Source organism: Idiotropiscis lumnitzeri, chromosome 4, assembly GCF_059441095.1.
Source record: "Idiotropiscis lumnitzeri isolate Australia: NSW breed Sydney's pygmy pipehorse chromosome 4, RoL_Ilum_1.0, whole genome shotgun sequence".
Lineage (NCBI taxonomy): Eukaryota > Metazoa > Chordata > Actinopteri > Syngnathiformes > Syngnathidae > Idiotropiscis > Idiotropiscis lumnitzeri.
This window is the reverse complement of record NC_142394.1, coordinates 15,051,623-15,079,184: the sequence shown is the minus strand read 5'-3', so window position 1 is coordinate 15,079,184 and position 27,562 is coordinate 15,051,623. Positions and strand designations below refer to the sequence as shown.

Sequence of the window (27,562 nt, the reverse complement as noted above, 5' to 3'; positions counted from 1 at the left end):
ACCTTTGTCTTTGTGTTTAATGTCTCAAACAGTATACAGTAAGTGTACAGTCGTAGGTTAAGGTAAAAAATGTGTTCATATTCAAAACACTGTTTGCTCAAATCAACTTTGCCCACTGAAATGAGTGGGATCGGCAGATGTTTTGCAATTCATGCAAAATCAGTGATTGGTTATAATTTCATACTTAGATGTCAATTACGTCATTGATCGGATTCGCAAAATAAGATATTACAGATTACGTTCACTCGACGCATGTTCTTTTCTGCCACCGTTGTTTTGCAGCATATTCTGTGCAGTCAGATTTGTAAAATAATTTTTCCCAATATTTAAAAAAAAACTTTGTTTGAGATCCCCACCCACAGTTATTAGTTGTTCTTTGCAGAGGATCAAGCATAGATGCAAGTATATGAATATTGTTACGTTATTTGTCTACATGTGTTGCTTCACTGTTTGTGTTTGCTTAAATAGTTCTAACACCACGACACCACTGCTATTTGTTTGCTCATCTCTGGCGGTTCCCATTTTTTGTTTGAGAGTTGAGAGTAAAGTTCAATTGAGAGTAACAATAAAACATCTTAAAGCCTTTTTTAAGGATTGTTAACCAACTTACACATCAGTAGTTGCCAAAAATATGTATCAAAAAATAAATCAGGCAAATGACTTGAATGGTCTCTTGTATCTTAATGCACCACTTGGTTTTGTTTTCTCATCATAGTTCAAATGAAGCATAGAGATGGAACTACTATGGAAGGGAAATTTACTTAAGCCCAATGCATTAGGAAGTGCCTTATACACATCGAGCATTCATATTATTAGTGCAACTAAATCATTCATGTCGTACTGCTCTTGGATCACTCCGTTGAACTGTTCAGTTTAATTATAGTGCACAAGTGCAGCAATAGGAAAGCGAATGCTACATAATATCAATAAGCAAATAGTTTGTTGTTACAGATGAGCGTTGAATGTCCAACACGATCTATACTCGAATACTGTTGTGTGGAAATAATGGAAATTAAAGTAGTCTGTTCCAAACAATCTATCATGGAAACTTGGTAAGGAGAGGATTATTTTGGTCGAACTCCAAATTGTGCTACTTGGGTTATTTGACTACAGGTTCCCCTGTATGAAAAAATGTTTTAATTTAAATTAAATATTCAAACTGATGAGTAATTGTATAAGCTTCCACAAATGCTGGCTTAAAGACTCAGTTCTATTCAGGACCCTTAGTCTAAATCTGCCCTACTTATATTTGGCAGAGAATATTTTTTTTTTATAAATAAAAATCACAATAGATGTGGTTCAAGTCACTTGCCAGGAATAATTTCCCCTCAGCTCATTTCCCTGAGTCACATTTCACAGTCCCACATCACTTCCACTTGCACTTCCCTTTGGCTGTCGTTCACTTCAACACATTTCTTTCAATGATTTGCCCTTAAGGCTGAATGCCAGTCATCGGCGAGCCTGTGGCCTTAAGGACACACGCTGACAACAGCTGAATTAACATCATGGCACTGAACGCAGCCATTACAGACAGCGAGGTAATTGGATTTACAAATCAGCTGTGGCTTCGGATTTGCAGTGGCACTGGGCTGGATGGGTCATATTTCAGAGTCTTGCGTGCGATTTGTCACAGGAGGCTTTTGTTGGTAATGAGAAAGTGGTGCAAGTGTCTCCTTTTGTCCAATGCCGAAGCCGTACGACAGGATATTTGTGAGGGTGTTTCGGCCCCTTACAATTGGGCCCGCGTTGGAGATGGCAATCCATTGTCATAACGTATTGGTTTCTCTCGTCAATGGCAGCAAAGTGAGAATGACCACGTTCAGTAGAACAAATGACAACAGTGCAGGTAACCCCCACTATTCGTAGGCCTCAAACCCTGCCAGGAATAGTGAAAGTCCATGAGTAATTGATGCACAAAAAATATTTATCTATAGATGCCACAAGGTACTGTTGTGGCAAAGCACTACTTTTATCAAAATGAACCTCCTCAACTCACTTGAATATAGTTCTTTGGCATCGAGATGCCATAAGAGGGCGAACTAACACTACTTTAGTTTAAATGAATCTACTCAACCTACTTGAACATAGTTCCCAGGCACCAAGATTTCACAAGATGGCGGCAAAGCAATTCTTGCATTTCTTTGGCCTGTGCACTAAAACAGATATTTCAGTGACTAGGTTCCAAAAAAAAAAATCTGATTGTGAATTTGCCAATATCGAATACACTAAAAATGATTCATCAAAGGCCAGTGTGACTCACCTGATTTGAATCAGGTGTGTTGCAGCAGGGAGAGATGGAAAACAGGCAGGACAATACCCCTCGAGGAACAGGATTGAGGACCCCCTGAAACCAAAATTGTGCAACTGATACGAGGTTTACTGTGTCGAGGTCTATACGTCCATGTATGTGTCACTTTTGGTTCATTCACAAAGAACTCTGGTGCCGTTGCTCTGATAGTGACCGATTGGTTTTGGTCCAGGTTGAACAAACCTTCATGTGCAAACCAAACAAGCAAAGCCTAATTGAAGTCATTTAGAGTTAATGCCCAGTGTTCACAGATATGGTTCAGTTCACTTCAGCTTAAAATTATGGACACCGGCTGGGGATATTCTGCACAGAAAACAACTTTCAGCAAATTTGCACTCCATATATTGTTTTTTCTACTGTGATATATTGCCTTAATAACAATATCCAACCATCCGTTTTCTGTAGTGCTTGTTGTCAATAGGTTGTTGGCTGAACTCCAGCCTACGCAATCTGACTTTTTTGGAGAAGTGGTGAAAAACCGTGGACTCCTTTCCAGTCATTTGCACCGCGCGGAAACAACCATTGACACTCACATTCACTAAGCGCTAGATATATCATGCTGCCGCTTATCAAAACTCGTGACGTGGCAAGCTCGGCGGGAAGATGTGTTGGGCTTTGATTTGGTGTGTTGTGTTTTGCTGTTTTTAGTTTTAAAGACACCAGTTTATCAATCTCAAGGCTTAAAATTGATGTTTTATTGGTCTTGTTGCGTTTGAATGAACTTCCAATTCACTAGTGAGTTATATTGACTGAATAGTAATTCATTTCTGTTCGACAGTTTTTATCTCAATTGAAGTCAAAACAACTTAATAAATCAACTTTTGTGTCTTAATATGTGGTGTGTATGCACACAAGTGTAGGAGGAACGACTAAATCCATTTCACCAACTGAAGCTGTGAAACTTGAAGCGAAGCACAGGTTCTTTGTCATCCTCTGCAAGCTTGTCCTAGCAGAAGTCCGTGAGCTAGATCGATATGAAGATTAATTATTGTGTCCAACTTGAGGGCCGCGCCACCTCACCTCCATTTTTTTCCCAGAGCCTCCTGTGAATGCTTTCCCTTTTCCTGATGAGTGTTGAGCTCTGGCTTGTTAGTGCAGTCCTTGGACCGAAGCTGTGCTGTGAGAAAATTGGACAGGGGGCTCCAGAGGCAGTTTTGCAGCTCAGCTCACCATCACCCACCAATGATCTCGATACCCTCCAATTTAAGGTATTAGGTTAAGTGTTTTCAAAGTTATCAGTACAACTTCTAGTATGAACAATTGCTTTGTGCGGATTGACCATGCGTCTTGCGTCTTGGGAGTCTTTACTCGTAATTACTCAAAGGGTGCTTGATTCATTTAACCTGCTGTTTTCACTGAATAATACTGACAATTTTGTCTCGTTGCTGTGACACAGAGTCAAGTCCACAGTCAGCACATTCTCCAATAATAGCCCACCAACCAGAGCAAGCATTTTGTCACGCCAGCCACATTCCTCCCTCTTATTTATTTTCAAGTGATTCTGCATGGCCTTAGATCTAATCCTTGTGGACATTGTCTTGAGACTATTATTCCATGTGATTTTGTGGAATACAGCAGACAAACAACGTCGGTTGACTTACAAGTTGACCAAATTTCAAAGTGTTTTTTCACACAGGAAACTGCACATGTTACGCAGTGTTCCAAATTATTATGCAAATGATGTATTTCTCTTATTGGTGGTATTTATGAACTGACTCCCATCCTCGTAGACCTTTTGCTTAAGGATGCTTCAAAGGTTCTCAATAAAGTTGATCGTCAAGGGGAGAATGTTTCTCTCCTTTTAAGACCATAACAGCCCATGTTGCAGAGGAATTTCTTGCGGCATAATATGTCATGCTTAAAGATGAGTTTGTTTTGCAAATTTCAGTTCATACTTTTGTACCATCGAAGAAAAGAGTCAGTCAGAAACTCCTCATAGGTGTCAGAGGTTATTTTGGCCAGCTCTCTCCACATGATTCTGGCTCAAAACATGACTTACCTCCATGCTGATGTTGCAGCCTTGTTGGGACTTGTCAGCCATCCACCAAACATCCACTTTTTGACCATACAATGTTACACGGCACTCATCAGTGAATTGTCTCATGCTGCTAGGTAGGGCTGCTAGATTCTGAAAAAATATTAGTCATGATTATTTTCATAATAATTGAAATCACGATTACTCAAACGATATTTTTTGGGGTACAAAAAATTTGTAAAGGTCAACATTTAAAAAAAAAAAGGTGCAAATGTATAAATTTGAGTATGGTTTCCTTATATAGAATATAAAGTTGCCATACACTTATAAATTGCCTGTTGTAAGATTTAAATAAACAATTTCAATAGGGCGCTCAAAGTTTGAACTCAAGTATACTCACTTCAGTATTGGACATTTTTTTTAATTTTTTTTGAACAATGTTGACTGCTATGAAAATAAAAGTGGAGAAACTCATGGTGTGCCCCCCATCTCCCCTGACCTCAACCCTGTTCACATCCTTTGGGGCATCCTCAAGCAAAGCTTTATGAGGGTAGGAGGCAGTTCACACTTCACATCCAGAATCTCAATTTACCGTCATTTGCATAATAATGGTTTGACTCAGACAATTTCTGTTTGACTGAGGCAGATTAACTTCAAGGTTACTGGACTTTGAACTACAGTTTGTGTTAGGTGCATTTAGAGTGTGTATAACTTCGGTAGAATGGACATGGTGCATAATTGTAGCTTAATTTAACTTTTGACGCATATTATTTCCATTAAACCATTTTTTGGCCTTTTGCTGTGATGGTTTCACTGAATATGAATTAAAAGAATAGATCTGATGAGGATCTAGCATGAGGACAGATGGTAACGATTTAAAAAAAACACACGAGGGAGACATTTGGCATCTCCAGCCGTCTTGTTGTATGAACTAAGGGGCTAGGTCTGTTTGAGCGCTAATGGTATTTAAATAGCTGAGGCCCACTCTGGATTTTGTCTTTGGCATGGTTTCAGTCGCCTAATCCTCACATAGACCACATAATTAATGGTGAAATGACTGGATAGGCTGCAGTCCTGCTGCTAATGGAAAGGATTCATCTTGTTTACTCAACTTAGCCCTTGTTTCCCTATGCTGGTCTTGGTCAGAATGTCTGTGTGACTGTGGCGCTCTCGGTTGTCGGTGATGTGTCAGATGTCTACCGGCACTGCAGCGGATGAAAACATTCTCAGGTGTGATTAATCCCTCATCCTTTGCTTCTCGCTTAATCAGCATCGGGAGATCAGATTATTAGTGCTGAAAATTCTGGCATTAGTCACCCCCATCCTAACATAGATCATCAGCTGAAGACTGAGCACTGCTTAAACTAAATAAATGAAGTTTTTATGGTATGGCCTGTTAATCAGTTCCAGGTTGACCAATCCTTGCTGAAGAAGTATGAGGACGCTCCAAACGGGAACACAATCATAACTGTGATGCAGGTCGGCTTCCAAGTTGTACTAATTTCTCACCAAAAGTGGTCATTTTCCTGTTCGTAGTTAGCCATTTTGATTCTAGACACAATTTAAGAGACATATGTTGTACCATTTGAGTTAAAATATTTGATGCTGAATGCGTTATAAGTCAGCCACATGCTATCGTATATTTTATTTATTTTAAGGCAGTGGGAGCTCAGAGTTCATTTGCTGCACTTTACAGTACCAACTGGGGGCGTGCCTCCAGCTTCCTCTTTCTTGCACACACTTTCCCCTTTGACATCTGCATGCGGTCCTCTGTCACGACTGCCTTTGTCTATATGAACATTTATAAATGCTCCGAGTCAGTCGTGGCGCGCTCATCAAAGTCAGACAACATTTACAGATTTATGAAATGGGTTCACTTGTTAGGTGAGTCGCATTGTAAGCCGCTGCGTCCAATTTGGAGCAAATTTTCGTCATCTAAGTGCGCTTCATGGTTGTGAAAATAGGCTCGTCATTTTAAAATGCATTTTAAAATTTTAAAATCTGGGCCTGTTTCGTTGAACACAAAAACTTATTGCTGTATGGATGGCAACAAGTGGTTACGCAGATTAATTTTGCCTCCTGCCGTTTGGGCAAACCCCATTTCATTGTTTCCTGTCACGTTACAGCACCGGCATACATGGATAGATGGACCAAAAAAAAACAAAAAAAAAAAAAATAAATTGAAATTATGAAATAACTAACAATTTTCAGATTTCAATAACAAAGCGTAAGGTGTACCTTGAGTGAGACAAATGGAGTCGTTCTTACAATGCATGTGTGCATTGTAGTGTTAAGTAAGCATTTTTTTATGAGCTATCGTCATCAAGGGAGAAATACACGTTTACTTATTCAGCAAGTATTTACAACAACAACGCATTTTAATCATTACTTTGCAAGCGCCGTTCCCTATGACCCTGCAAACAATAAACTGTCTGTGCTATGCACACTCCACATTCCTTTGTATTGGCTGTCTGATTGTCACATACATTATTTGGATGTCCCACTGTGCCTGTGGGTTAACAAAGCAGCGGGGAAATAACAGCCTAGCCCCATGGTAGAAGTGTTACTGTGTATAGCCGGCTGCCCAAATCTACCCTGGTGCAATATTTTGACAAAGGCTTTTTGAAGAGCTGTGCTGTCAGCCCCCCGACCAGACACTCATTAGCCAGCTCCGCCGCCCAAAAAAAGAGTGTGGATGAAGACACAATACACTTGTAGCTTCATTCAGGGTTTATTCAGCGAGAGAAAACAGAGTGACACTCCTACTTAACGTAATTTCTCCATTGACGCTAGCCGCCAATTAGTTACGAGATGCATTGTCCAGTTGATACAAAAATGCCTGCCTCAAGTGGATGCCTCGCTTCCCATCAGAAAATTATTTTGTAACTGTCACATTGTCTGGATCAGGCGTGGGCAAACTACGGCCCGGGGGCCAAATGCGGCCCGTTAAACGTTTTAATCCGGCCCGCCGAACTTGAAAAATATTAAATGCATAAACCTTGTAATGTTTTATTTTCTAAATACTGTGGTTTTTCAAAGACATATATATTGTTATCATGCTTTTGCTCACTTTCATTTAAAATCAAATGTATTTTTTTTCTCAGATGAGGTGAGGTTACCGTAACAATCCATCCATCTGCTCCTGGTCCGGCCCCTCTGTCAAATTTTAGAACCCATTGTGGCCCCCCAATCAAAAAGTTTGCCCACCCCTTGTCTTGATGCTAGTGCCCATGCAGAAACATGAAAAAGTTACCAGCTGAGCCCATTTAAATGCTGTTGATCACCAAAAGAATATAGCACATATGCAGAGACTTGCAGAGCCTCTCAAGTGTGGAGACTTGCTGTTTGTTGTAAATTGGTCCATGATGCAGTATTAAAGACGTAGTCTGGAGAGTCTGGAAATTTATCGACGATTTGCGTTCCTGTAGCCACTTGTGATCACGGAATAATGATGCACCTGCTCAATCTGCCTTGAATTTGTTTCTCAACATTTTTTCTTAATAGTCCACTTCAACCGGACATGAATTGTGATATTGTGTATTCCAAAAAATTAGTACTCACAAAAGATTGTGCTGTGCTTGATGGGTGACACAGAAACCAGACTTGAAGGTCAATTCAAAATTCTTCAGTCTTTGAATTCGGTCAAGTAAGTCTTTAAAAGTTGAACGATGATAGCGCTTCACTTTCCTGCATGATGCTCCAAACCGAGGTCCCATGAGATGCATGGCGGTAGTGAGACTCTTCCCTTCATTCTTTCTTTCTTGTGAAAAATACTCAGCTGTTCAACTTGAAGAGTCTGCAATGTGGATGTTTCTGATTATGGATTTATAAAGTACTAACATAGAGCACCCTATTTTGGTAGACTGGTGCCTGTGCGCTTGTTGTAAAAATGGCATAACTTAATTTTCGCGCCAGCACAAGTCTAGTCTATCTTGTTTTGAGCCGTGTTGCATTCACCGAGGCGTGACGGCGCATGAAACAGCCTCGCCCCAGACCCATCTGAAAATTTGGTGACAGAAAGTAGTCTGCTTTTGGCGTAAAAGTGGCCGTATTGTCATTTTTGTGCAGAGACAATGGTTTATGAATTTCGTGGAAACGCTATGACTCACTGGGCATGGCTCCCTTCAGGGTTCATACATACAGGACACTCGTATAAATCAATTTAAGGTACACTGGAGTGACAGGAACATGTGTTCATCAGTTCCAAATGATGTAATTGGTTTCGAGTGTCCTGGATGAGTTAGTAGTGTGGCTGTCCAGCAGTTGGAAGACCGCTGGTTTAATTCCCACTTCCCTAACAAGGATTGTGTGTCCGCGCTGCTGGATTGTAATGGAATATCTTTTCTGTCTCTCCACGCCACATTCATTGTCTAAAAGCAGCCGCTGGTGCTTGTAAGGCACTAGGACAAGCAGGAAAAAAGCACAAGCGAGGTGGCTCATGAGTAGTTTATAAATAGAGACTCTTGTATGATTTATACTTCTTGTCTTGCTGGGAATTCACTGCATGTGACCCCATCAGTGCACATCTGAGAGATGAATTGAAGACAAAGTTGCCTGAGCATGACTTCTCCAATTTTAGACGCTATTATGTTTATTTTTTTTTTTTTTTTTCGCTACTCTCATGTCACAAAGCATCCTGCCTGATAACCAAAAGGCTTAAGGATATTTCGTTCAGCTTTCCTGTGTTACAATTCCAAAGACTGTGATAAACACAGGTCATATTTTGCTATACAGTGGTGCCGGGAGATATGAATGACAAAACTTGCTGCCATTCAGACAATTTTGTTTTTGCTATGAATTATGAGCAAAAATGTACAGATATGATTGCTGCATGATGGCAGTGAACTCAACTTCGTTTGGTGGATAGTATAATCATTTTTTAAAAAAGAGGCTTCTTAGCTGTTTAGTGCCACCCCCAGCTGAGCTTTACTATCCAACTAAACATAAAACAAAAGAGAATTGCATGTTGTCTGTCTAAGAAAACCATATAGCCTTCATAAAGTCGTTTTAATTTAAAGCTAATAAACAATGCAAAACAAAGTAAACACCACACAGGCTAACGGAAAGTGTTGTGTCATGGTGTAATTGCCGTTTAAACAATAGCTATTTGGACACAAACAGTGTAAACAGATAGTTGACTGAGTCCGTTGTGAAACATTTGTTTGGGTGGTTTATGTCCTGTATTGTGCCCTCAGCTGGCCAAAGTGCACTTGTAAAAAATCATTGCAGTAAATATATTTTGTTCATTTTACGTGGCTCTAGTAATTTAATGGTAATTCCATTCATTTCAATAGGGAAAGATTATATGACGTCACAGAACGCATTAAACTTGTATCTGAAGGCACCACTGTATATTGTATGCACACATAGAGAGAGAGGGTTTAGATAGAGATATTTTGCCGCATGAAAAACATTTGGATCAATAAAAATGTCATTTCTCTAGGAACACGTTAAATATCGCAATATCGATATCGCTACAGCCATCATCGATATCGTATATCTCATGTTTTCCAATATTGTGCAGCTATAGTATATTTGTCAAAGGCCTGACAAACATGTATTTTGTTCATTTTGAATTAAATTTTTCATTTTAATTTTGCATATTCTAAAGTTCATTATCATTTCCAATGTGAATTTCTGACTGCTTTTCTAAACCAATCATTTTAAGCGAAGGCTTATTTGTGAATGTTTTTTTTTCATGTCGGGGAAATTCAGATGTTTCTTAGAGAGTACTACCGAGTGTACAGTCAGCTTGTTGACTGCATCGTTAGAAGAGGGTCACATTGATTGGGAAAGAGATTGAAATTGATTGAGATGGAGAGTGAAATCAGTGAATCACAGCCGTTAAAATGATGTTCCCGCAGAGCAATTGTATAGATAATGAATTCTGAGAGCTAATATCCTTTCATGACAATGTGGGAATATGTTTTGCCCTCATATTGCCAGATGTAATAGTTCCAGGAGACGTGTGCTGTGCTATGTGCTTGACAATAAGAATGTCGCATGCCGGATAGGTTCCTGGAATGAAAACGCGCACGCTCACAACTAATATGGGCCGGAAATGGATTCTGACGACAGCGCTAAAATATATGACTTTTGAGAGTTGATTGGGCCGATAATATTTTTGTTCGTTGTTACGCAGAAAAATAAAATACAATTTTCTTAATAAAATCAAAATGTAGTTCATCAGTAATAATTGCACAAGTCTTCTTTGTATTTTCAATTAGCACCAGAGCGGAAACGGGCGAATGTTTGCAACGCTGGTTGGCCAATTGACTACCTCTGTAGTCTAGAGTGGTCTACATTTCTATATTACATAACATATTTCAGCAATTGTAGATATGCAAACTGTTGTAGCTGATTGCCAATGTCAATTTCGGGATGATGTTGTAGTCGTCAACCTGAATTTGTTGTAAAGAGTGGAGTTCTCGTAAATATGATATCAGAACTATTGCCTCTTTGTACCCACATTTTGCATATCATTCCTTTCCCAAGATAACAAGAAAAGCACAAGATTACAACCCGGCTCATACTGCGTTGAACAATGAGAATCATTTTCGAGCTGTGAGACAACCCTTTGTTTTTAGGTTTAGCTTTTTTTTTAGCCAAATTGGGATGTTTTTTGAAGCAACCTGATTAACGTTACAAAATGTAAGGCACAGTTTTATAAAAACACTTTTTAATTCGTTTTATTAGTTTTGTATTCCAATTTATTAGTGTGTTATGATTACTTGACTTGTACTGTAGCAGATGAAAAAAAAAACGTCTTGGAAAAAGAGAGTGTGAACACTGATATTTTAAGATGTTTAAAACTAGATATGTGGTAAGACTCCCCACTTTTATTCATCAGAGACTTCATTTGTGTACCTTGGTATGTGCTGTCGTTTTGGTTCGTAACAGTGCAAAGTGCAATTAGGCTTGGAGTTGACTCTAAAATGTCTGTGTGTAAACAATCTGAAACTGAGGTAATTGCTGTTACAACCAGTGTTTTGTTTTGTTTTTTACTGGATGAAGGAGGCGTCTATTTGAGGAAATACGGTGAAACAAGTATACCTTGAACTTTTCAAGCACCCACAGTCGCAGAGTTTGTAATCAATGAAAATTCTATGAAAAATATGAAAAAGAAAATAATGCAGTTAAATGAATTAAAGCAGACCACCATTTGAACAGCTGTGAATTTAACATTTCATAGTTGAAGAGATCTCGCTCTATGGCACTAACCATTTTTTTCATCACTGGTTCTATTGATGGATGTTAAGACTTTTTTTTTCATTGGGAGCTGTTCAGGGCATGGCCGCCTTCTTTATTGCTGTGTAAGTGTGATATACGAACTGGCTAATTGCCTCGGTCCTGATGGCTTCCATGACCGGGCCATTTACTCTGGAAAGGTCATTTCCTCTTTGTCGTGGTCCCCAAGTAATGAGTCTGAGTCACAGCTTCAGCTGAAACGTTCCACACGCCACATGTTGATCTTCTTAAATATTTGTGTAGCATTTTGACTGTATATGGTAAATGGTGCTCGCTTGTCCCTCGAGAGAGAGTCAGGAATGCGCAAACAGCTGGGAATGCACAACTGCTCTTAGGCGTAGGCCAGGTCACACTGGAAAATGTGAAAATGTTTGCCGAAGTAGACACTGCAATGCTTTACAATAAGTGACAGTAAGCACTTTTGAATTATTCTACTTAATTTGGATTCAACTGGAGAAGAACTTTGATACACATCTGAACAAAATTGTTGGTAACCTTCTGTCAAAGATAGATGAACCCCTCACTGGACACCAAACTACTAGACAAGGAACTTATTGACAAGTATTTTGGCCCACGCCTCATGAGCAAACTGCTCAGGCTGTTTTGGATCTGAAGCGTGCAGACTGTGTTTCAGCTTCTTCCACCGGCGTTCGGTTGGAATTAGATCACACCTCAAAAGATTCTCTAATGGTAAATTTCTAAGACGGGTTGCTATGTGATCAGGTAATCATCCCCTTGTCTTTGGAAGCCTGTGGTTCGTTATCCGAGACTATTCTTACATGCTACGTTCCAAGTAACTGTAAACAACTACAAATTATGATCCCTGCGCAGCTCATGTTTAGCATGCCGTCAGCTGTCGTCGTTGTCAGAAGACAATTTTCTGCAATCCGCGCATCTGCTTGCATGCTAAAGGGTTTTCCACTGTTTATTTAATCCATCCATCCATTTCTATTCCGCTTGTTCTCATAAGGGTTATGACTTTGCTGACTTTGGGCAAAAGGCAAAATACATTTTGAACTCGGGTGCTACACTTAGCATTTTCCCAAGGAGCACATTTGGTCCTAAATTGAAAAGTCTTGTAGCGCACAAACAATTTTGGGGGCACGATGAAACTTGTATTTCCCTATATGTGATATAAAGGATGAGAGAAGTACGGTATATTCAAAATAATTCCATTTATTTGAATATAAAACATAAACATGTACAACAGTATAAGGTTTTTAAAGTGTAACGTATAACAGCCAGGTGTAATACACTACCCAAGCAGGAGGAGCTTGAAGAGTGCCTGAATGTAAGGGTGGAACAAACTATCTAGCAAACCTTCAAAAAGGGCTTCGGAAGTCCTAGAGTTTACTCGTTCAAATTCACGAACAAAAAAGTCTGCTCGAACACAAAGGAGATCATTGGTCCAGCTGCAGGTCGTCTGGCCAGTTTGGAGCTCATCCAACAGTCCACAGCAGGAGTGGGATCAAAGTTCTCCACTGATTTCTTCCAGTCCAAATTAAACTGGTATTTTTATTTCTGGGAATGGTTTCGTTTTCTTTAGTAACGTTAGCGACAGCATTAGCTTCACGTGTGACTTCTTCCTCCTCGTCTTATTCTTCGTTCTCTATTTCTTTCTCATTATCCGAGTACCGTTGTTATGCTCTGTTGCGTTTCACCGTTTAAAATAATAATTAATGACTAATGGGCTTTCATAGTCATGGTGCCTTTTTTTTTTATAAATTTTCCTCTCTTTATTTTGCTTGCCTCAAAACCGGCATCACAGCTCTTGGTTTTGCTATCTTGCTTCCTCTCTCCGGTGACTCACATGCTTCTTTTCCGGGAACACCATTCGTTCAGCGTAGTGTTGTGTTTACGTGGATGTCCGGGCTCAGCATTACAACAAGCACACCATGAAAAATCGATATAACGTACCCGGAATATTTGTTGTGCCTTTTTAAACTCGCACTCTTCTATTTTTAGTCGCATGCACGTAAAACACGGGAATTCAATCGTCACATGGAGGCAAACAACCATTCCAATTCGCACCTATTCACACCAATTTAAAGTCTTCACTGAACCTGTTTTTGGAATGTGGGGGGGGGGGGCAGCATCACCTGGTACAAAACCCACACAAGTGCGGGATAACGTACACACTCCAGAATCAAGCTCAGAATCTCGTGCTAACCGCTAGATCAAAATGCTGCCCATGTTTATTACAATACTGTCGAAAATATATGAGCACAACACTCTCATAGTTTGAACTTCCCATCCAGTCTGTTAACCTTCGCTAAGAACATAAACGAATCATCCGAAGGGAACGGCACACATTCAAGCACATTCCATAAAAACTTAAATATTCCCTGCCCCATTTTCCACATGCTAACATGTCGAGCTTTGCGTACAAAAGACATTCTTTAGTCATACATGAGTGAGCTAATGAAGCCTGTGGCGGAAAATGTCAACTCTCATTGTTTGATGTCGCTTGTTGTTTTGTCACAGCAAAACGGAGCGAAGGTGTTTGTGGCAAAGAGGCTTCTCGAGTGCCAGAAGGCATTATTCAGTCAAGCAAGCGACGCCGCGCTACGCCATGACGAGGGACAAAGTCGGCGGGAATCTATTCCATGAGCTGCCACTTTGAAATGTGCGGCATAAACAAGGCGAATCCCTACTGGGGCACCGGAGCACAACATAACATCTTTGTTTGACTTGAGGGAGGCCGGGTAGAGGGGGGGGGGGTCACAATAGGTTATGCTCAGTCAAGTAAATACCCACTTAGGGACAAAATGATTTCTGTGATTTATTCAAAAAATTCTTGGCTTTTTCACTGATGCATGCTAAAGTGCAGCGCTGGCTCATCTAAGCAAAGAGAGAGTGAAACCAAAAGGGTAAAGTCAATCACTATTTTAATGTGACCTTTTCTGCATACTTTTCTTCTCAAGAAAGATATTTGAAGATGAATAATAGTGTGTTCAAATTTGCATACAAAGAAAACATGACAACAAAGTCAAGCAACTGAAATCTTTATGGAGTGGGCTACATTATTATTATGTGACACTAATCTATGTTGCCATTTTTTTTAACACCTTCGGTTTCTTTCGGATTATTTGCAAAGGTCATCAGACTGGGTGGAAGTAAATAGTTCAAACTATGAGTTTGGTTAAATTTAGTTCCGTGATTTGATGGAGTCAATGATGGTGTTGTGGTTCTGCAGTGTAGGTTCTATTCCCACTCATTGATGGTGCAAATGCAAGTGAATAGTTTAGTGTCTTAATGTGTCATGTGATCAATTGGCTACCAGTCCAGGGTGTAATCCGCATTGAATAGATGCAAAATGTTCACATTGTGAGTTTTTGGAAAAATACTGTCATATTCCATAGCAAACCTTCGGTCGGAAATGCAACGTTGGATTTAAGCCTCATTTGGGTCATTTTTCGCAATTTTTTCGCAAAGGTTAATGGACTGGATGGATTTAACTCAGTCACTGTCATTGGCTGCGATACTAGCGAAGTAATTGTTTTTTCAACGATGGTGGGTGGGGGCACGTCTGATTAGGTTCCGCTGTACATTTATAAATGGTATTGATGCCCGACGATTTTAGATATGAGATTGGCACAGTTTGTGAGTCCACTTGGAGAAACGACTGCATTTTGTGCAACCTACCTCTACTGTAGATTACAAAAGAATGGAAAAAAGAACAACCAGACTTTTTTTTCTGGCGAGAGTCCATTCTTTTATTTGGTTGATTTAGAGTACGTACTGTATAATCATTGAGAACAAGATCCAGAGGGTCTTAAAAATATCAATTTTTTTCTACAATGGCTGGCAGTAAAGTTCAAAGTTTGGTTGCGTGAAGCTAAGTTCCACATGTATTTGTGTCACGTGGAATTTTTGTAAAGCAAAACTGGAATGAAACACTCAATGAACTAACAATTAACCACACGTTTGATGATTTTGGATGCATATTTTGAATAATACAAATACCCTGATTTCAACTTACTCCCAATGTTTATTCTTCTTTTATTGTGCCTAACGTGTTGAAAAAAAATCTACTAAAAGGGAAGCCATAGAACTTTAAAGATTTCCTGATATTTGCATCTCACAGTACAGAATTATTTTTTTGGGTGAGTTGTTTGGGGTGTTCATAAAATTCCAAATACACAATTCCTGGGTTGTTCAATTTTTATCATCAAAACTGCCTTTTTTACAGACTGTGGCTCAAAAACATTCATTTGATACACATGGAGAGACTTACCATTAAAGTATGAAGCACTTATTTGCGTCGTACAGAACTGTTGACAGCCCCCCGCTGATGGCCTCCTCCACTAACTCCTCAGCATGATGTTTCCAGCAGCATCTCACTTTGTGCTACCTTCCCTGCAACAAATATTTAACAAACACATTTGCATGCTAACTGCCGGCCGTTGGCGGAGTATTAAGCTCCTGACGCGCCAAGGACTTTTTGGAGTGAAAAAAAGAAGAAAAAAAGCTTTGCATGAATGACAAGCATGTGTTTTTATTTCAATCCGATGTGTAATGTGCCCAGAAAATAAAATTGCAATCTAATGCTCCGGGGTGATAATAGTGTGTCAAAAATATCAGCAAGAAGACTGATGGCGAGTAAAACCAGTCGTCATCCAAACTAAATCTAGTTGATGACTTGTACATCTGTCAGGGCCTCTGAGCAGTAATTTTAAATAACCATCCTGAATCCTTAACAACGGAAAATAGTAGCATCACGTGTATAATGCAGAGTGTGTGGTGTCGATCATCACACGTCATCACACTCACTTCAAAGCTTCTCGGAACACAATCAGACAGCGACGTCGTGCTGAATGACAAATAGCCATCTGTTCATTATTTCCTCCAGATCCGTACAGGAAAACACGTCCTTAAAATAGCATCAAACGGGCCGAGCTGGTGTGTGAAAGTGGGCGTCTGAAGCACTCACTTGTATCCTTACTCAGGGGGTCTGAGGGTTTTGGATACAGATTCAGACTCACTTCATTTCAAGGTGGGTAAGGAGAGAGGAAGCCGCAAGCACGCCGCAAACAATACAGCTTGGGATTTTTTTTTTCTTTTTTTTTATAACATTAATTGACACACAAGGGAATACGATGCCTCATCTGCTCTCCTTGAAGCGCTGCAGCGCTAAGTTGTAGGCCTGCTTTTTGAAGTCGGACTACGGCTTTGCATCTCTTGGTCAGGAAAAGGCTACCTCCAGATGCCGTACTCCAAGTGGTCGCCACTTTGTGCAAATAAAACTCCAACAAAACACTAGAACTCCCTTTTACCAACAGGAAAAAAAGTACATACAGTAATCAGTATTCTCAATTCACTAATGCCATCGATTACAACACACACACACATTCACCCACAGATGACCTTTTTTGTGGTTGCTCAACAAAACAGCAGGACCTACCAAGTTACTCGGTCTTTTATGACAATATTAAGTCATGGAGTCTTCAGTCTCATGACTGCACCTTGTGGACACTGTCTCTTTAATAACGATTAGCATTCCCGTTGTATTGATCACACCACAATGTAGCGTGGCTATGTTTTAAACCCCAGTTTCACTGAAATGACAATTCTGTGTTCCCCAGCTAGGGCGGTCACTACACTCTCAAATGTCTTTAGAAAGAATTATCGCGTTGATGGATCAAGTGGATTTGCAGCTGAACGTGCCTTGATTGTTTGCCTGGAAAGCAAAGGCAACATAGATTAAAAGTGAGGAAAGGATTCCAAAGTTATTTCCCTAACATGTTCACTGCCGCGCTGAAATAAAGATACAACGCGGTAACCATAGCCAATATAATCTTGCTCCATCCAAATTGTTGGTTTTTGGGTCTGACTAAATATAGTGCATGGATTGAAGTATCTTTCAAAGGCTTCTTAAGAAGAAGAGCACAGATGGTGAGGACCGAAACACCCTCGGTTAATGACGCCTCAATTGTCCCCTTTGTGTTGTTTCGAAGAATTTATATGCCCAAACTATGACAATGAACGCGACCGTGTAAGCTGACATGACCTTATCAACAGTCGTGCCATCTCATTAACACGTAGCCATTTATTCACTCGGCGGATTGCAGAAAGGGCACATGCCCCTGGCAGCTGAAAGCGGATTAGACTGCCACCGCAAAGATTTTGAGTAAGTTTAGAGGACTAGGGATCATTGGAAATGAGATTTAAATGAATTAACCTTCAGTGCATTCCTTGAGGTAATGACAGACAAGGTCTACGGGGGAATTCTTTCTTTTCACATGTTGACATGACAGGAAGGCAATGGGCTGTTAGACTTACAAACGAGTAAACATGAGCCCGTACATGAATTACAGCTACGGTATTACCCGTGTTTACTGTTTCGTATTTTCGGAAATATTTGCCAGGGTGCATCATTCACTTAACACAAATTACAGCCTCTTGCAAATGGAGCCTTCAGAAACAAAATGGGTACCAACTCTATGTCAACTCAACCGCACCATTGTTTGACATTAAATAGTTGACTATGAACCCGTTTGAACTCAGCTTCCCTTGTCATGAATTGCAAGAGTTAAAATTGTTCAAAGAAAAACATGCATTAGTAAAAGCTAAGCCTCCACTTTGATATTTGCCACAGCCTGACCCCATCTGTTGTCCTACAGCCTCTTATTGCAAAAATCCAGAACATTTAACGTGCGAATTGCAAATGTTAATGTGCACATTTGTATTGTCGGCTTACATTTTGACCTTTGTCAGTCCCGATGTTCTGATTACTTATGCCAATATATTAATATATATGTGGTGTTTGTGTGCTATGCAGAGAAGCATTTCAAATTACAAAATAAGATATTCAGATGGTATCATCTTTTCCAAATGTCATCACATCAGGGAATAGATTAACCTTTAACCAACAGTCAGAACAGAATTCTTTCGACATATTTGGCCTGCTATTAAAGTTAGAAGACGCTGCTGCTGATGTTCCAAACATTCTTCTGCTTTGCCTTAAGCCCTCTAATTAATTAGAATGTTCTTCTTTCATAACATTATGCATGTGGGAGACATTTAATGTTCTTGCATTTTAGTGCATCGTTGATTCTTAAAAAAAAGTATGTGTTGACTTTTGCAGACGACTATCTATCCACCCAAGTCGGAACGTAAGACGTACGTACACAACATTGTGGAGTGACCAACATGTCAATGTCTAGTCGGTAGTAATTCTTTATTTACACACGATGTGCCTCAGCTGCTGTTTTTAGGTAGCAATGTAGTTATTCTTTGTGTCCGTGCACTGACGTAATTACAATTACATTCGTCCACAGTATTGGGTGATGCGTTTCTTTGTCTTTAGTGGATGACGTGTCTGCTGACTAATTGGTGTTAAAGTGTCAATTTGAGGTAATATGGTATGTTGCTGCATACTTGCTCTCATTGTAATGGTTAAAATATTTTCAGCCTAGCCATGATCTTTATTTCATCGATAATCTTTCAGGTGACTGGAGGCTAATTTTAGAGCCGCCAGCTGTCATCCGGCACGGCCTGTCACTGTCACTGTACTGTGATCCGTGGCAGCCGGTCTTGTTATCAGACGAAGGCTTGTGACCCGCATTACTAATGTATGTGAAATGCTTTGGCTTTTGAATTCGATATCATAGGACACGGATGCTGCGCTGACCACTTGTAATGGAGTCATAGCAGAAGTTGGAACCTGGATTGACCGTGAATCACAATCCACATGTTGTTCAATCCATTTGCCTTGACATACAGAGAAAGTCTACACACCCCTGCTGAATTGCCCATTTTTGTGATATTAATAACATAAGACCAAGCTTCAATGAGATTTTTTCCACCATTTCATTGAAAAGACCTATGACCTATTTAATTTAATAGCAAAACAAAAGGCACATTTTCAAGAGGGTGAGTAAAAATAAACAGATGATCCAATGTGGCTACTCCAATGTGCATTGATAGCGGAATTCAGAATTAGCCAATCACACTGACATCTATAATGAATGAGAGTCGGCACGCAACTGCCAACATTTAAAGGGCCTCTGACTCACCCCAAATTAAGTTCAGATGTTCTAGCAGGCCTTTTCCTGCCATTTTTGTGGCTTCAACAGCATCTTCGGGATCTCGCAAAATGAATTAACACTTAGGTTAAACCTTTTGGCTTTAATTCCAAAAGATATGTTTGTCACAAAAACAAAGAGGCCCATGACCAAAAGAATATCATACCTGCAGTGAAGCATGGTGGTGGCAACATTATGTTTTTAATAAGATGAAACAGGGGTGTTAGTCAAAGTGAGGGAGAACAGTTTTGCCAGGGTTCTCCTTGAAAAATCTTGGGCAAGCCTATGAGAAGGGCTAAACCTTATTTGGGGTTAATTAGAGGCATTTTAATTGGTGGCACTTGTGTGCTGACACACATTGAACATGCTATTTTTTTTACATTAATGCTGAAAGAAGCTATGAAATGATTTGTCTCTAACCTGTCATTTAAACAGGGGTGTGTAGACCACCAGAATGATGTAAGAGCGAGTCAGATGAGTAAATGTACTTCAGATGGTTAATATTCTAATGGTCTTCGTTCAAACCAACGACCCCAATGGCTTCTATAGTTTTATGTTCGTCCACACTGAAGCACTTCCAATGTTTCCCTGTACGATCTGCATTATTCATGCCGTACAATTGAGTTTATAGGCTCTTAAGACTGCGTTTCAAGTGTGGAAGTGAAGAGGAAGGCTAAAGAATCTGAGCAGCACACTAAGTAAAGCTCCGGAAGGTTTCATCTACACCGGCAGCCAGTGTGCCGTGAAGTCATTATTATTAAAGTATAACTTCACCCGCAGGTTGGAGCACTGCATCACTTTGCAGAAAGGATGTGGATGAGAGGGGAGGGTTGTGCATGTGCTGTTAAAAGTTGTGTTTCCTATATCCTTGCCAGACGCAATTGGGATAGAAAAAAAAAAGCATTGAGGAACCTTAAGGACCTGAGACTGTTTTAGTCGTATATCATTGTTGAAAGGCTACACGCTGACCCCCTAAAGAGTTTGACTGTTTTCTCATTTGGTTCTGGCACTACCAATAACTTTAGACGGGATGAATTTCGACCACCACGGTTGAGGTCAAGGCAGTTAGTTGTTATGCCTCTATGCTAAACTATTGTATTGTATTTTCTAATGTGAGAGCTCGTTCCGTTTTAATTAAGTGGCCCAAATATTTGCTTTTATTGATCATCAATAATGTTTCTGTGTTCATCTATCTATGCCTGTCGCATATAGTGACAGGTTGAACAATTAAATGCTTTTCCACTGACAGAAGATACAGTTAAGTAGTGTATATACCTACTACACCTGTCACCACTCAGACAGCAGAATAATAGTTTAGTGTTCAACTTAACTAATAGTAAATGTGTGTGTAAAGATAAAGATAAAGATGCCCTTTATTAGTCCCACAATGGGGAAATTTGAGGTGTTACAGCAGCAAAGATATAGATCACACAGAGTCGGCGGCGTAATGTAGCCGTTAATGTATAACATTAGCAGCAGACATTCATAAAAAGCATGCAAATATACACAGTATAAACGTATCTAAGTGTAAGGAAACACTCCTAATGCCTGTCCATTATACAGAGGGGGAAACGCGCTAATGATAAAAACTACTGAATGATTGAAAATACTGCAATGATAAAAATATTGCAATGATAAAAGTACTGTAATGGTAAAAAGTACTGCAATGGTAAAAGTACTGTAATTGTAAATGTACTGCAACGATAGAAAAGTACTGCAACGATAAAAGTACTGCAATGATAAAGTACTGTAAATTGTCTTAACATTATCAATATTTCGGTATTTATACTTTTTGTGACATTTTTCATTAGTGGTGTGCTGTGAGATTTCTGAATGCAAAATACGAACCTTGCCTCAATAAAAGTAAAATTGATTTTCTTGTCTACTCCTTGCATGAACGAGAAGTTACAGTGGCCAAGCAAACAGCATGCTGTATAATGTCCTCTGACTAATATACTGCCCTCCGTAAATATTGGCACCCTTGGTTAAGGTGTGTTATTTAGCTTCGAATAAATTCAGTTGATGTCTAAATAATATAAGAACAATATTACAACAACAAAATAAAAAGTAAAATGCATCCTTTAATTCAAGTGCATTTGTTCAGTAGGAAAGACAAAATCCTACATTCAAAGATCATTCTTTTATCAAATTATGTGTGCCACAATTATTAGCACCCCTGATGTCAATACTTGGTACAGTCCCTCTTTGCCCCCACAAAAAAAAAAAACATACTGCACCTAATCATCTCCTGTAATGTTTCTCAATATGGGCGAATACAAACACACACATACTGCGGTATCTTCGGCCATTCCTCAAAACACAATGACTCTAAATAATCCAGCGATTTGGCTCTTCTCTTTTGCACTCTCAGCAGGTTTTCAATGGAGTTGAGGTCTGGGCAATGGGAAGAGCTTGACTCTGCGTCGTGTGAACTATTCGTGCAATTTTCAGTATAGGATGTATGCTTCTGCAATAAAAAATGAATTTATTTCAAGGCTTTAACACATCTTAACCAGGAGTACCAATAATTATGGAGGGCACTGTATTGAAGCTGATCTACGAGCTGCTTCATGTTCACAAACTTGCAGCTGTTTACAATTACATGGAACAGGATGTTTCAAAGTGACCTAAGAATGAAGAAAATGCTTCTTCACCACGTCCAACAGCAGCTACATGATGACATACCTGCTCCGGTAAATTTTCATTACTGTAGCATTACTTGGTTCATTATTACAAAGTAATGATCGATAGCGCATGTTTCCGGTGTTGACTTTTCGCTTCAAAGCAATTTTTTTATTTTTTAAATATTGAATTTATCTGAACAGAAACAATATATTTACATGCAATATGTAAATGCAGAAATCCAAGTAGTATTAAAGTAATACAATAAAATAAAAACAGGCTGTCAAACTTTTTTTTATTTTATTGTTATTGCTACAGACAGACGGCATCTTACCTGTCTGAGATCCAGGGCCACTTTATACAAAATAATAATCTCTCATTTCTAAACTGAATGACCTCAACCACCTCCCTTTCCTGTTGATCCGCTGCCATGCACACGCACACACACACACACACACGCACCCACCCGCACACACGCACGCATACACACCTATATACGCACACACATGGACGCTTGTTGAATGTGTTTATAGGCTCAATTTGTCACAGTAGATCAGAACATGACCCTTGCCTCTGCGAGGTTTATACATTTTCTCAAGTGGAAAATTCTTGTTGGTGAATTGACAGCAAAAATGAAAAATACCGCAGCTCACACCAAGTTTGGAATCAACCTTTGTATGTGTGTGTATGTATATATAAGTTGTGAATTACTTCTCTTTTTTAAGCTTGATCAATCAAGGTAAAAAAATTGAGTCTAAAGCAGGGGCTTTGTTTAAGTTGAAGGAACCCGTCTATATTGAACCGGTAACACTGATTAAACATTACTTTACTCTGTTATGATACGTTTGTGGTTAAAAAAAAAAAATTAAAAGAAAAAAAAAAACAAAAAGCATCGACCAAGTCTCTGAAAATGAAACAAATACAGTCTACATACTGGATATGAAAGACAGGTTTCAATGTATGCTGCATTTTTTCCATAAACTGTATTAGCAAACGTATTGCGGACATTACCAATCAAAACTGATATCCAGCAGAACTTGTCACTTTACCATTTGGAGTATTTTCTGTGAGCCTACTGTAAATTTCCTTCTGCATTAAACGAAAAGCGACTCGGAAAGTTGCCATTGCTAAAACTGCTCTGAACCCTCCAAAAGTTGTGTAAGTTAAATTACAAACTTTGTCAAACTAATCAAAGAGGTCTTTGTCAGTGTTTGCCAAGTCACCGATAGCGACTCTTTGAGTTGTTTCTGCGGGGCCGTCGAAGGAACAACAACAAATGTGAGTGCTAAAGAAATGTCCATGAATTTTTCATGAGCCACTCTCTACAGGACTTTGCTGTGAATTATGAACGCCTACATTGAACTCAAAAGTGCTGATATATGAAAGCATTCAAAACAAATCAAATAAGATTCATTAGTGATCTCCACGTGAATCTCTTCACTCATTACTTAGGGAGGCTTTCTCATTTAGTGCATGTGTGTGGGTGCATTTAGTTGGTGTAAAAAAGATTTAGTGAGGAAAATAGAAAAGCCTCACAGAAAGATTTGGGTTTATTATTGTATCAGAAGGCGTTCTCCTCTCCCAACAGACTGTATCCAGTTCATAATACATTTGTGAGCTGACCTCTCATAAAGAAAATGACCCCATGTGACATCTAGTGCTTTTATGCAGACTCTTTTGATCTCAGAGCTCAAGACGATATACCATTTGGAACAGGAATGAGATTTTTTTTTTTTTTCATTTTTTTGGTGTGAAAATACTGGTATCTATAAGAAGTCAGGGAGCAGCAGTAGTACCATTTTCTTCATAGTGAATCATTGAACTGATCATTCACTGTTGACCCCATGCTCCACCCACAAAAATATCTTGAATAGATCCTTTTGTCTGGAGCTTCATTGGTTGAATTTGCTAGTCGTACGTACTTTATGTAGTTCATCCAAGTAGGAGCCTTGGGATTTGCAATAAATGGCTGCTTCAAACCAAATTGGATGACTTCCTGTTCAAGTTTGGGCTTTGGTCCTTGAGACATGTCAATCGGTTAAACTTGTGCTGGGAAAGACAGTGAAGCAATGGGTAAACAAAATCCTCCTAGTAAACATAAACACCACATAAACATAATAAAGTACCTTGTTAAGAAATATGAGCTTGTCAACAGAAATACCAAATGACAGTCCAACGCAGTAAATGTAAACACAGTTGAAGTAATGCAGAGATGACTGATGCGCTAGATTGACTAGCCTGGAACGGCTGTCTTCATTCCGGCGTCAAAAAGGGTTCCCTGGAGAAACGGTGCAGTTTTCGTTAATATAGGTCAGGGATGGGCCACTGGCGACTCAACCTCCCGCAACCTGAATTTTGATTTTCTTTTCAATATATATGCCAAGAATATTGCCCTTGCAATGCTGTTAATCATTCAGTATATGTTTTCCACGCCCCAAAAAAAGAGCATAAATAGAGTTAGGGGGGTTGGAGGACCCCCAAAAAAAATCCAAAATATGAAAAATTATTAAAAAATAAGGGGAACAATCCACTAGTATGCAGAGCCGTAGTTGCCAAACTGCGAATATGCAAGGCTCTGCTGTAGTTTTATGTTGTAATATCACCATTCACCACAAGATGGCAGACATGTCTTAGTTGTGCTTACATTATGGCTTATACTGCCCGATATTACATGATTTGGGTTGATTTTCTTTTTTTTTTTTATTTGGAATAATATGCCTGGCAAACATAATACCTGAATAATACTAACATTTTGAGTGTTTATTTTTGTGAAAAAAATGATTTCTTGTACTCAATTTTGGTTTCTTGTTCAGCTGATTTTTGCCATCCGTGAATGGTAATTCTTATGCAAAAGAGCCCTTTGTACTGGAAGAAAAATTATAATATGTAGTTATTTTGTTGTTTGCTTCAAACCCTTTGTTGTTGGGTTAGAATAGTGGATCATTTATATATGGCGCATGCATTAAATTTTTTTTTATAAATTAATTAATTTATTAAGGCCATGTCTTTTGTAGATATGGACATATTTTGTCCATATTTAAAAGATCATTTTGGTCATATATCTGGTTTGGAAGTGTTAGGTCGCCAATTCTCTCACTCACTAGGTTAAACTATATATATAAAAAGTAATAATCCCTCAGTGTAGTTGGATCTGGATTGCTACCAGTTTGTTAATCCATACTGAATCTCACCGTTGCTTGTTTAATGTTAACAGTCGACATGGAAGTATCAATGTTTGAGTGGCCTTCCCATGCCTGTCGTTTTTCCGTGTCGGCCCGTATTTATTTATTAACGCAGTACCTTTCTGTGTTTTGCTCTCGTAGGACTCAATGCTCTGCCCTTTGATCCGGCCGCCAACAACGACCCCCTGCACTTCAACAGCTCCAGCGGCTCACTGGTGACCGAGTGTCCACCTTTGGAAAACGCGTCCGAAAACAGCAAGAAGAGGAAGCGAGCCAGCCTGCCTTCAGGTACTGACACTGACTCAACCATGGCGGATTTTTACGTCAAATGCTGTGTGCTTGTTAAATTGCAAATTGATGCAGCGTTGTTTTTCTCATTTTATTCCCCCCGTGCTTCCTTCACCAACATCAAATCATCGGAATGGGAATTGTTACCTAATCCTATTATTTGGTGTCACTATGGCGGAAAAGAGCATCTTAGTCTGCTCTGTATCCGCCGGCTCGGCTTGTCTGTCCATCTCTGAGCGCTGTGTTGAGAATGTGCCTGACTGACTGTCTGTTGCCATGCCAACGCCACCTGCCAATCAACACGGCAGCAACCGTTTATTGCTTTCCTCAGCCTCACACCAATTGACCTTGCGTATGCTCGCGTATGTGTCTACTCACATGGCTTTGGCGCGCCATAATTATTTAGTATTTTGGATGAACCAAAGGTTTCCCCGCCCGTCAATACGTCACATTAAAACGAGACTTTCTAATTACACAAGTTAATGAACTGCTTTTGTTCATAAAAAGAAACTGCCCTTGAGACTAGGAGGTGCTGTTCCTTGTTCTTTCTCTGCTCTGCTTTCTAATGTTAATTCCCTTTCCTTGGAAAGTAATAATTGGATAATGTACCTTATCAAAACGGCTCTAAGTGTCCTAATTATGAAGTTGTTAAGTGGCTGAGGTCAACAATGAAGCCACTTCTACACGAAACCACATTGACTCTTTAAACACAGAGGAAGAAGAAGACGTTTTCTGCTTTTGTCATGTCACCAAAGAAGGATCAGTACAATGATAACGACAGAACAGCAAATTTATTGTTGTTTATTGTCCGGATTCTCAGTATCATCTGTCCATCCATTTTCAGAACTGCTTATCTTCACTGGTAACATTATAGCTCTCAATGTAAAACAATTGACGTACAGTAATTGAACACTCAAAGTATTTTTTCCGAGTAAATCTAAATGGCACCCTTCCATCCATTTTGAGTAGCGCTTGTCATCGTTAGGATGGCGGGATAGCTGGAGTTTATCTCATATGATTTAAAGTGATAGGCGGTGTACGCTCTGGACTGGGTGGCAGGCAGTCTCAATGCACGTATAGACAACAATTCACGCACACATTCACACCTCCTATGGAGGTATGTGTTTTCAATTAATCGAAGGTGTTTTTGGAATTTGAGAGGAAATGTGCACATAGGAAGGTCTGAGTCGAGATTTAAGCCTAGAACCTCAGAACTGGGAGGCAGATGTGGATTTTTTTTTTCTCTGACCTTGACTTTTTAAACATATCCACTGTACTTTCTATCCCTGCCCTTTAAATAGCATGTTTAGTTAAAAAATGTTTCAGCATTGAAATGATCTGAGAAGCTTGTCATGTCTGTCTGGCAGATGTCGTTCTGAGTAATTCAAGCAGATATCACAGAGCGTTTTCAACATGTTTGTTTTTGCTCTGCTGAGTGTTTGTTAAAAAGCTCAGGCATATGCAAGTCATTTATTGATTTGTTTAAAATTACATAAACATGGTTTGGGATCATAGTTTGTGGTTTACACAATTAATATAGGCAATTATAAACATTGTTGTGGGGTTTCGCTGTTCGCACCAAGGCTCGATCAAATGCAAGATAGGTTTGAGGAAGTACACATTCACTTCACATGATATGTCTTTTCGCGCAATATGACATTTAATATTCATGGCTTGTGTAGCTTGCCTGTTGCAGTGACAATGTGCTTTTCATGGTGCGAACGCATATGGAAATGTCAGTGTTGTTAAACAAGCAGCGACTTCGGCACAGATGTTTCTCTTCTGCTCTCAAAGACGCCAATGCAAACACTGTTGGCATAACCGCACACATTTCTTTTACCCCCCTCAGCCTTTGTGAGGCAGCAAACGCCTGAATGTGTTTTATCTATCTATCTTTCATGCACGGCGTCAG

The 27,562-nt window shown here is 39.5% G+C and overlaps 1 protein-coding gene across 5 annotated transcripts in view; it reads left to right on the top strand.

The window, feature by feature from the left end:
* The window catches only part of enox2 (ecto-NOX disulfide-thiol exchanger 2), a 167,142-nt gene that overhangs the window by 45,372 nt on the left and 94,208 nt on the right, over positions 1–27,562 (top strand). For 4 of the 5 annotated variants that reach the window (XM_088294326.1, XM_088294323.1, XM_088294328.1 and 1 more), the window contains one exon: positions 25,504–25,650. Coding sequence is in view for 2 of the 5 variants with exons in the window: in XM_088294323.1 (XP_088150449.1) it covers positions 25,504–25,650 (147 nt within the window). In the remaining 3 variants the exon portion in view is untranslated. Of the gene's footprint in view, positions 1–3,375; positions 3,517–25,503; positions 25,651–27,562 lie in introns of those variants that run through there. The other variant, XM_088294327.1, reaches the window with a different exon arrangement.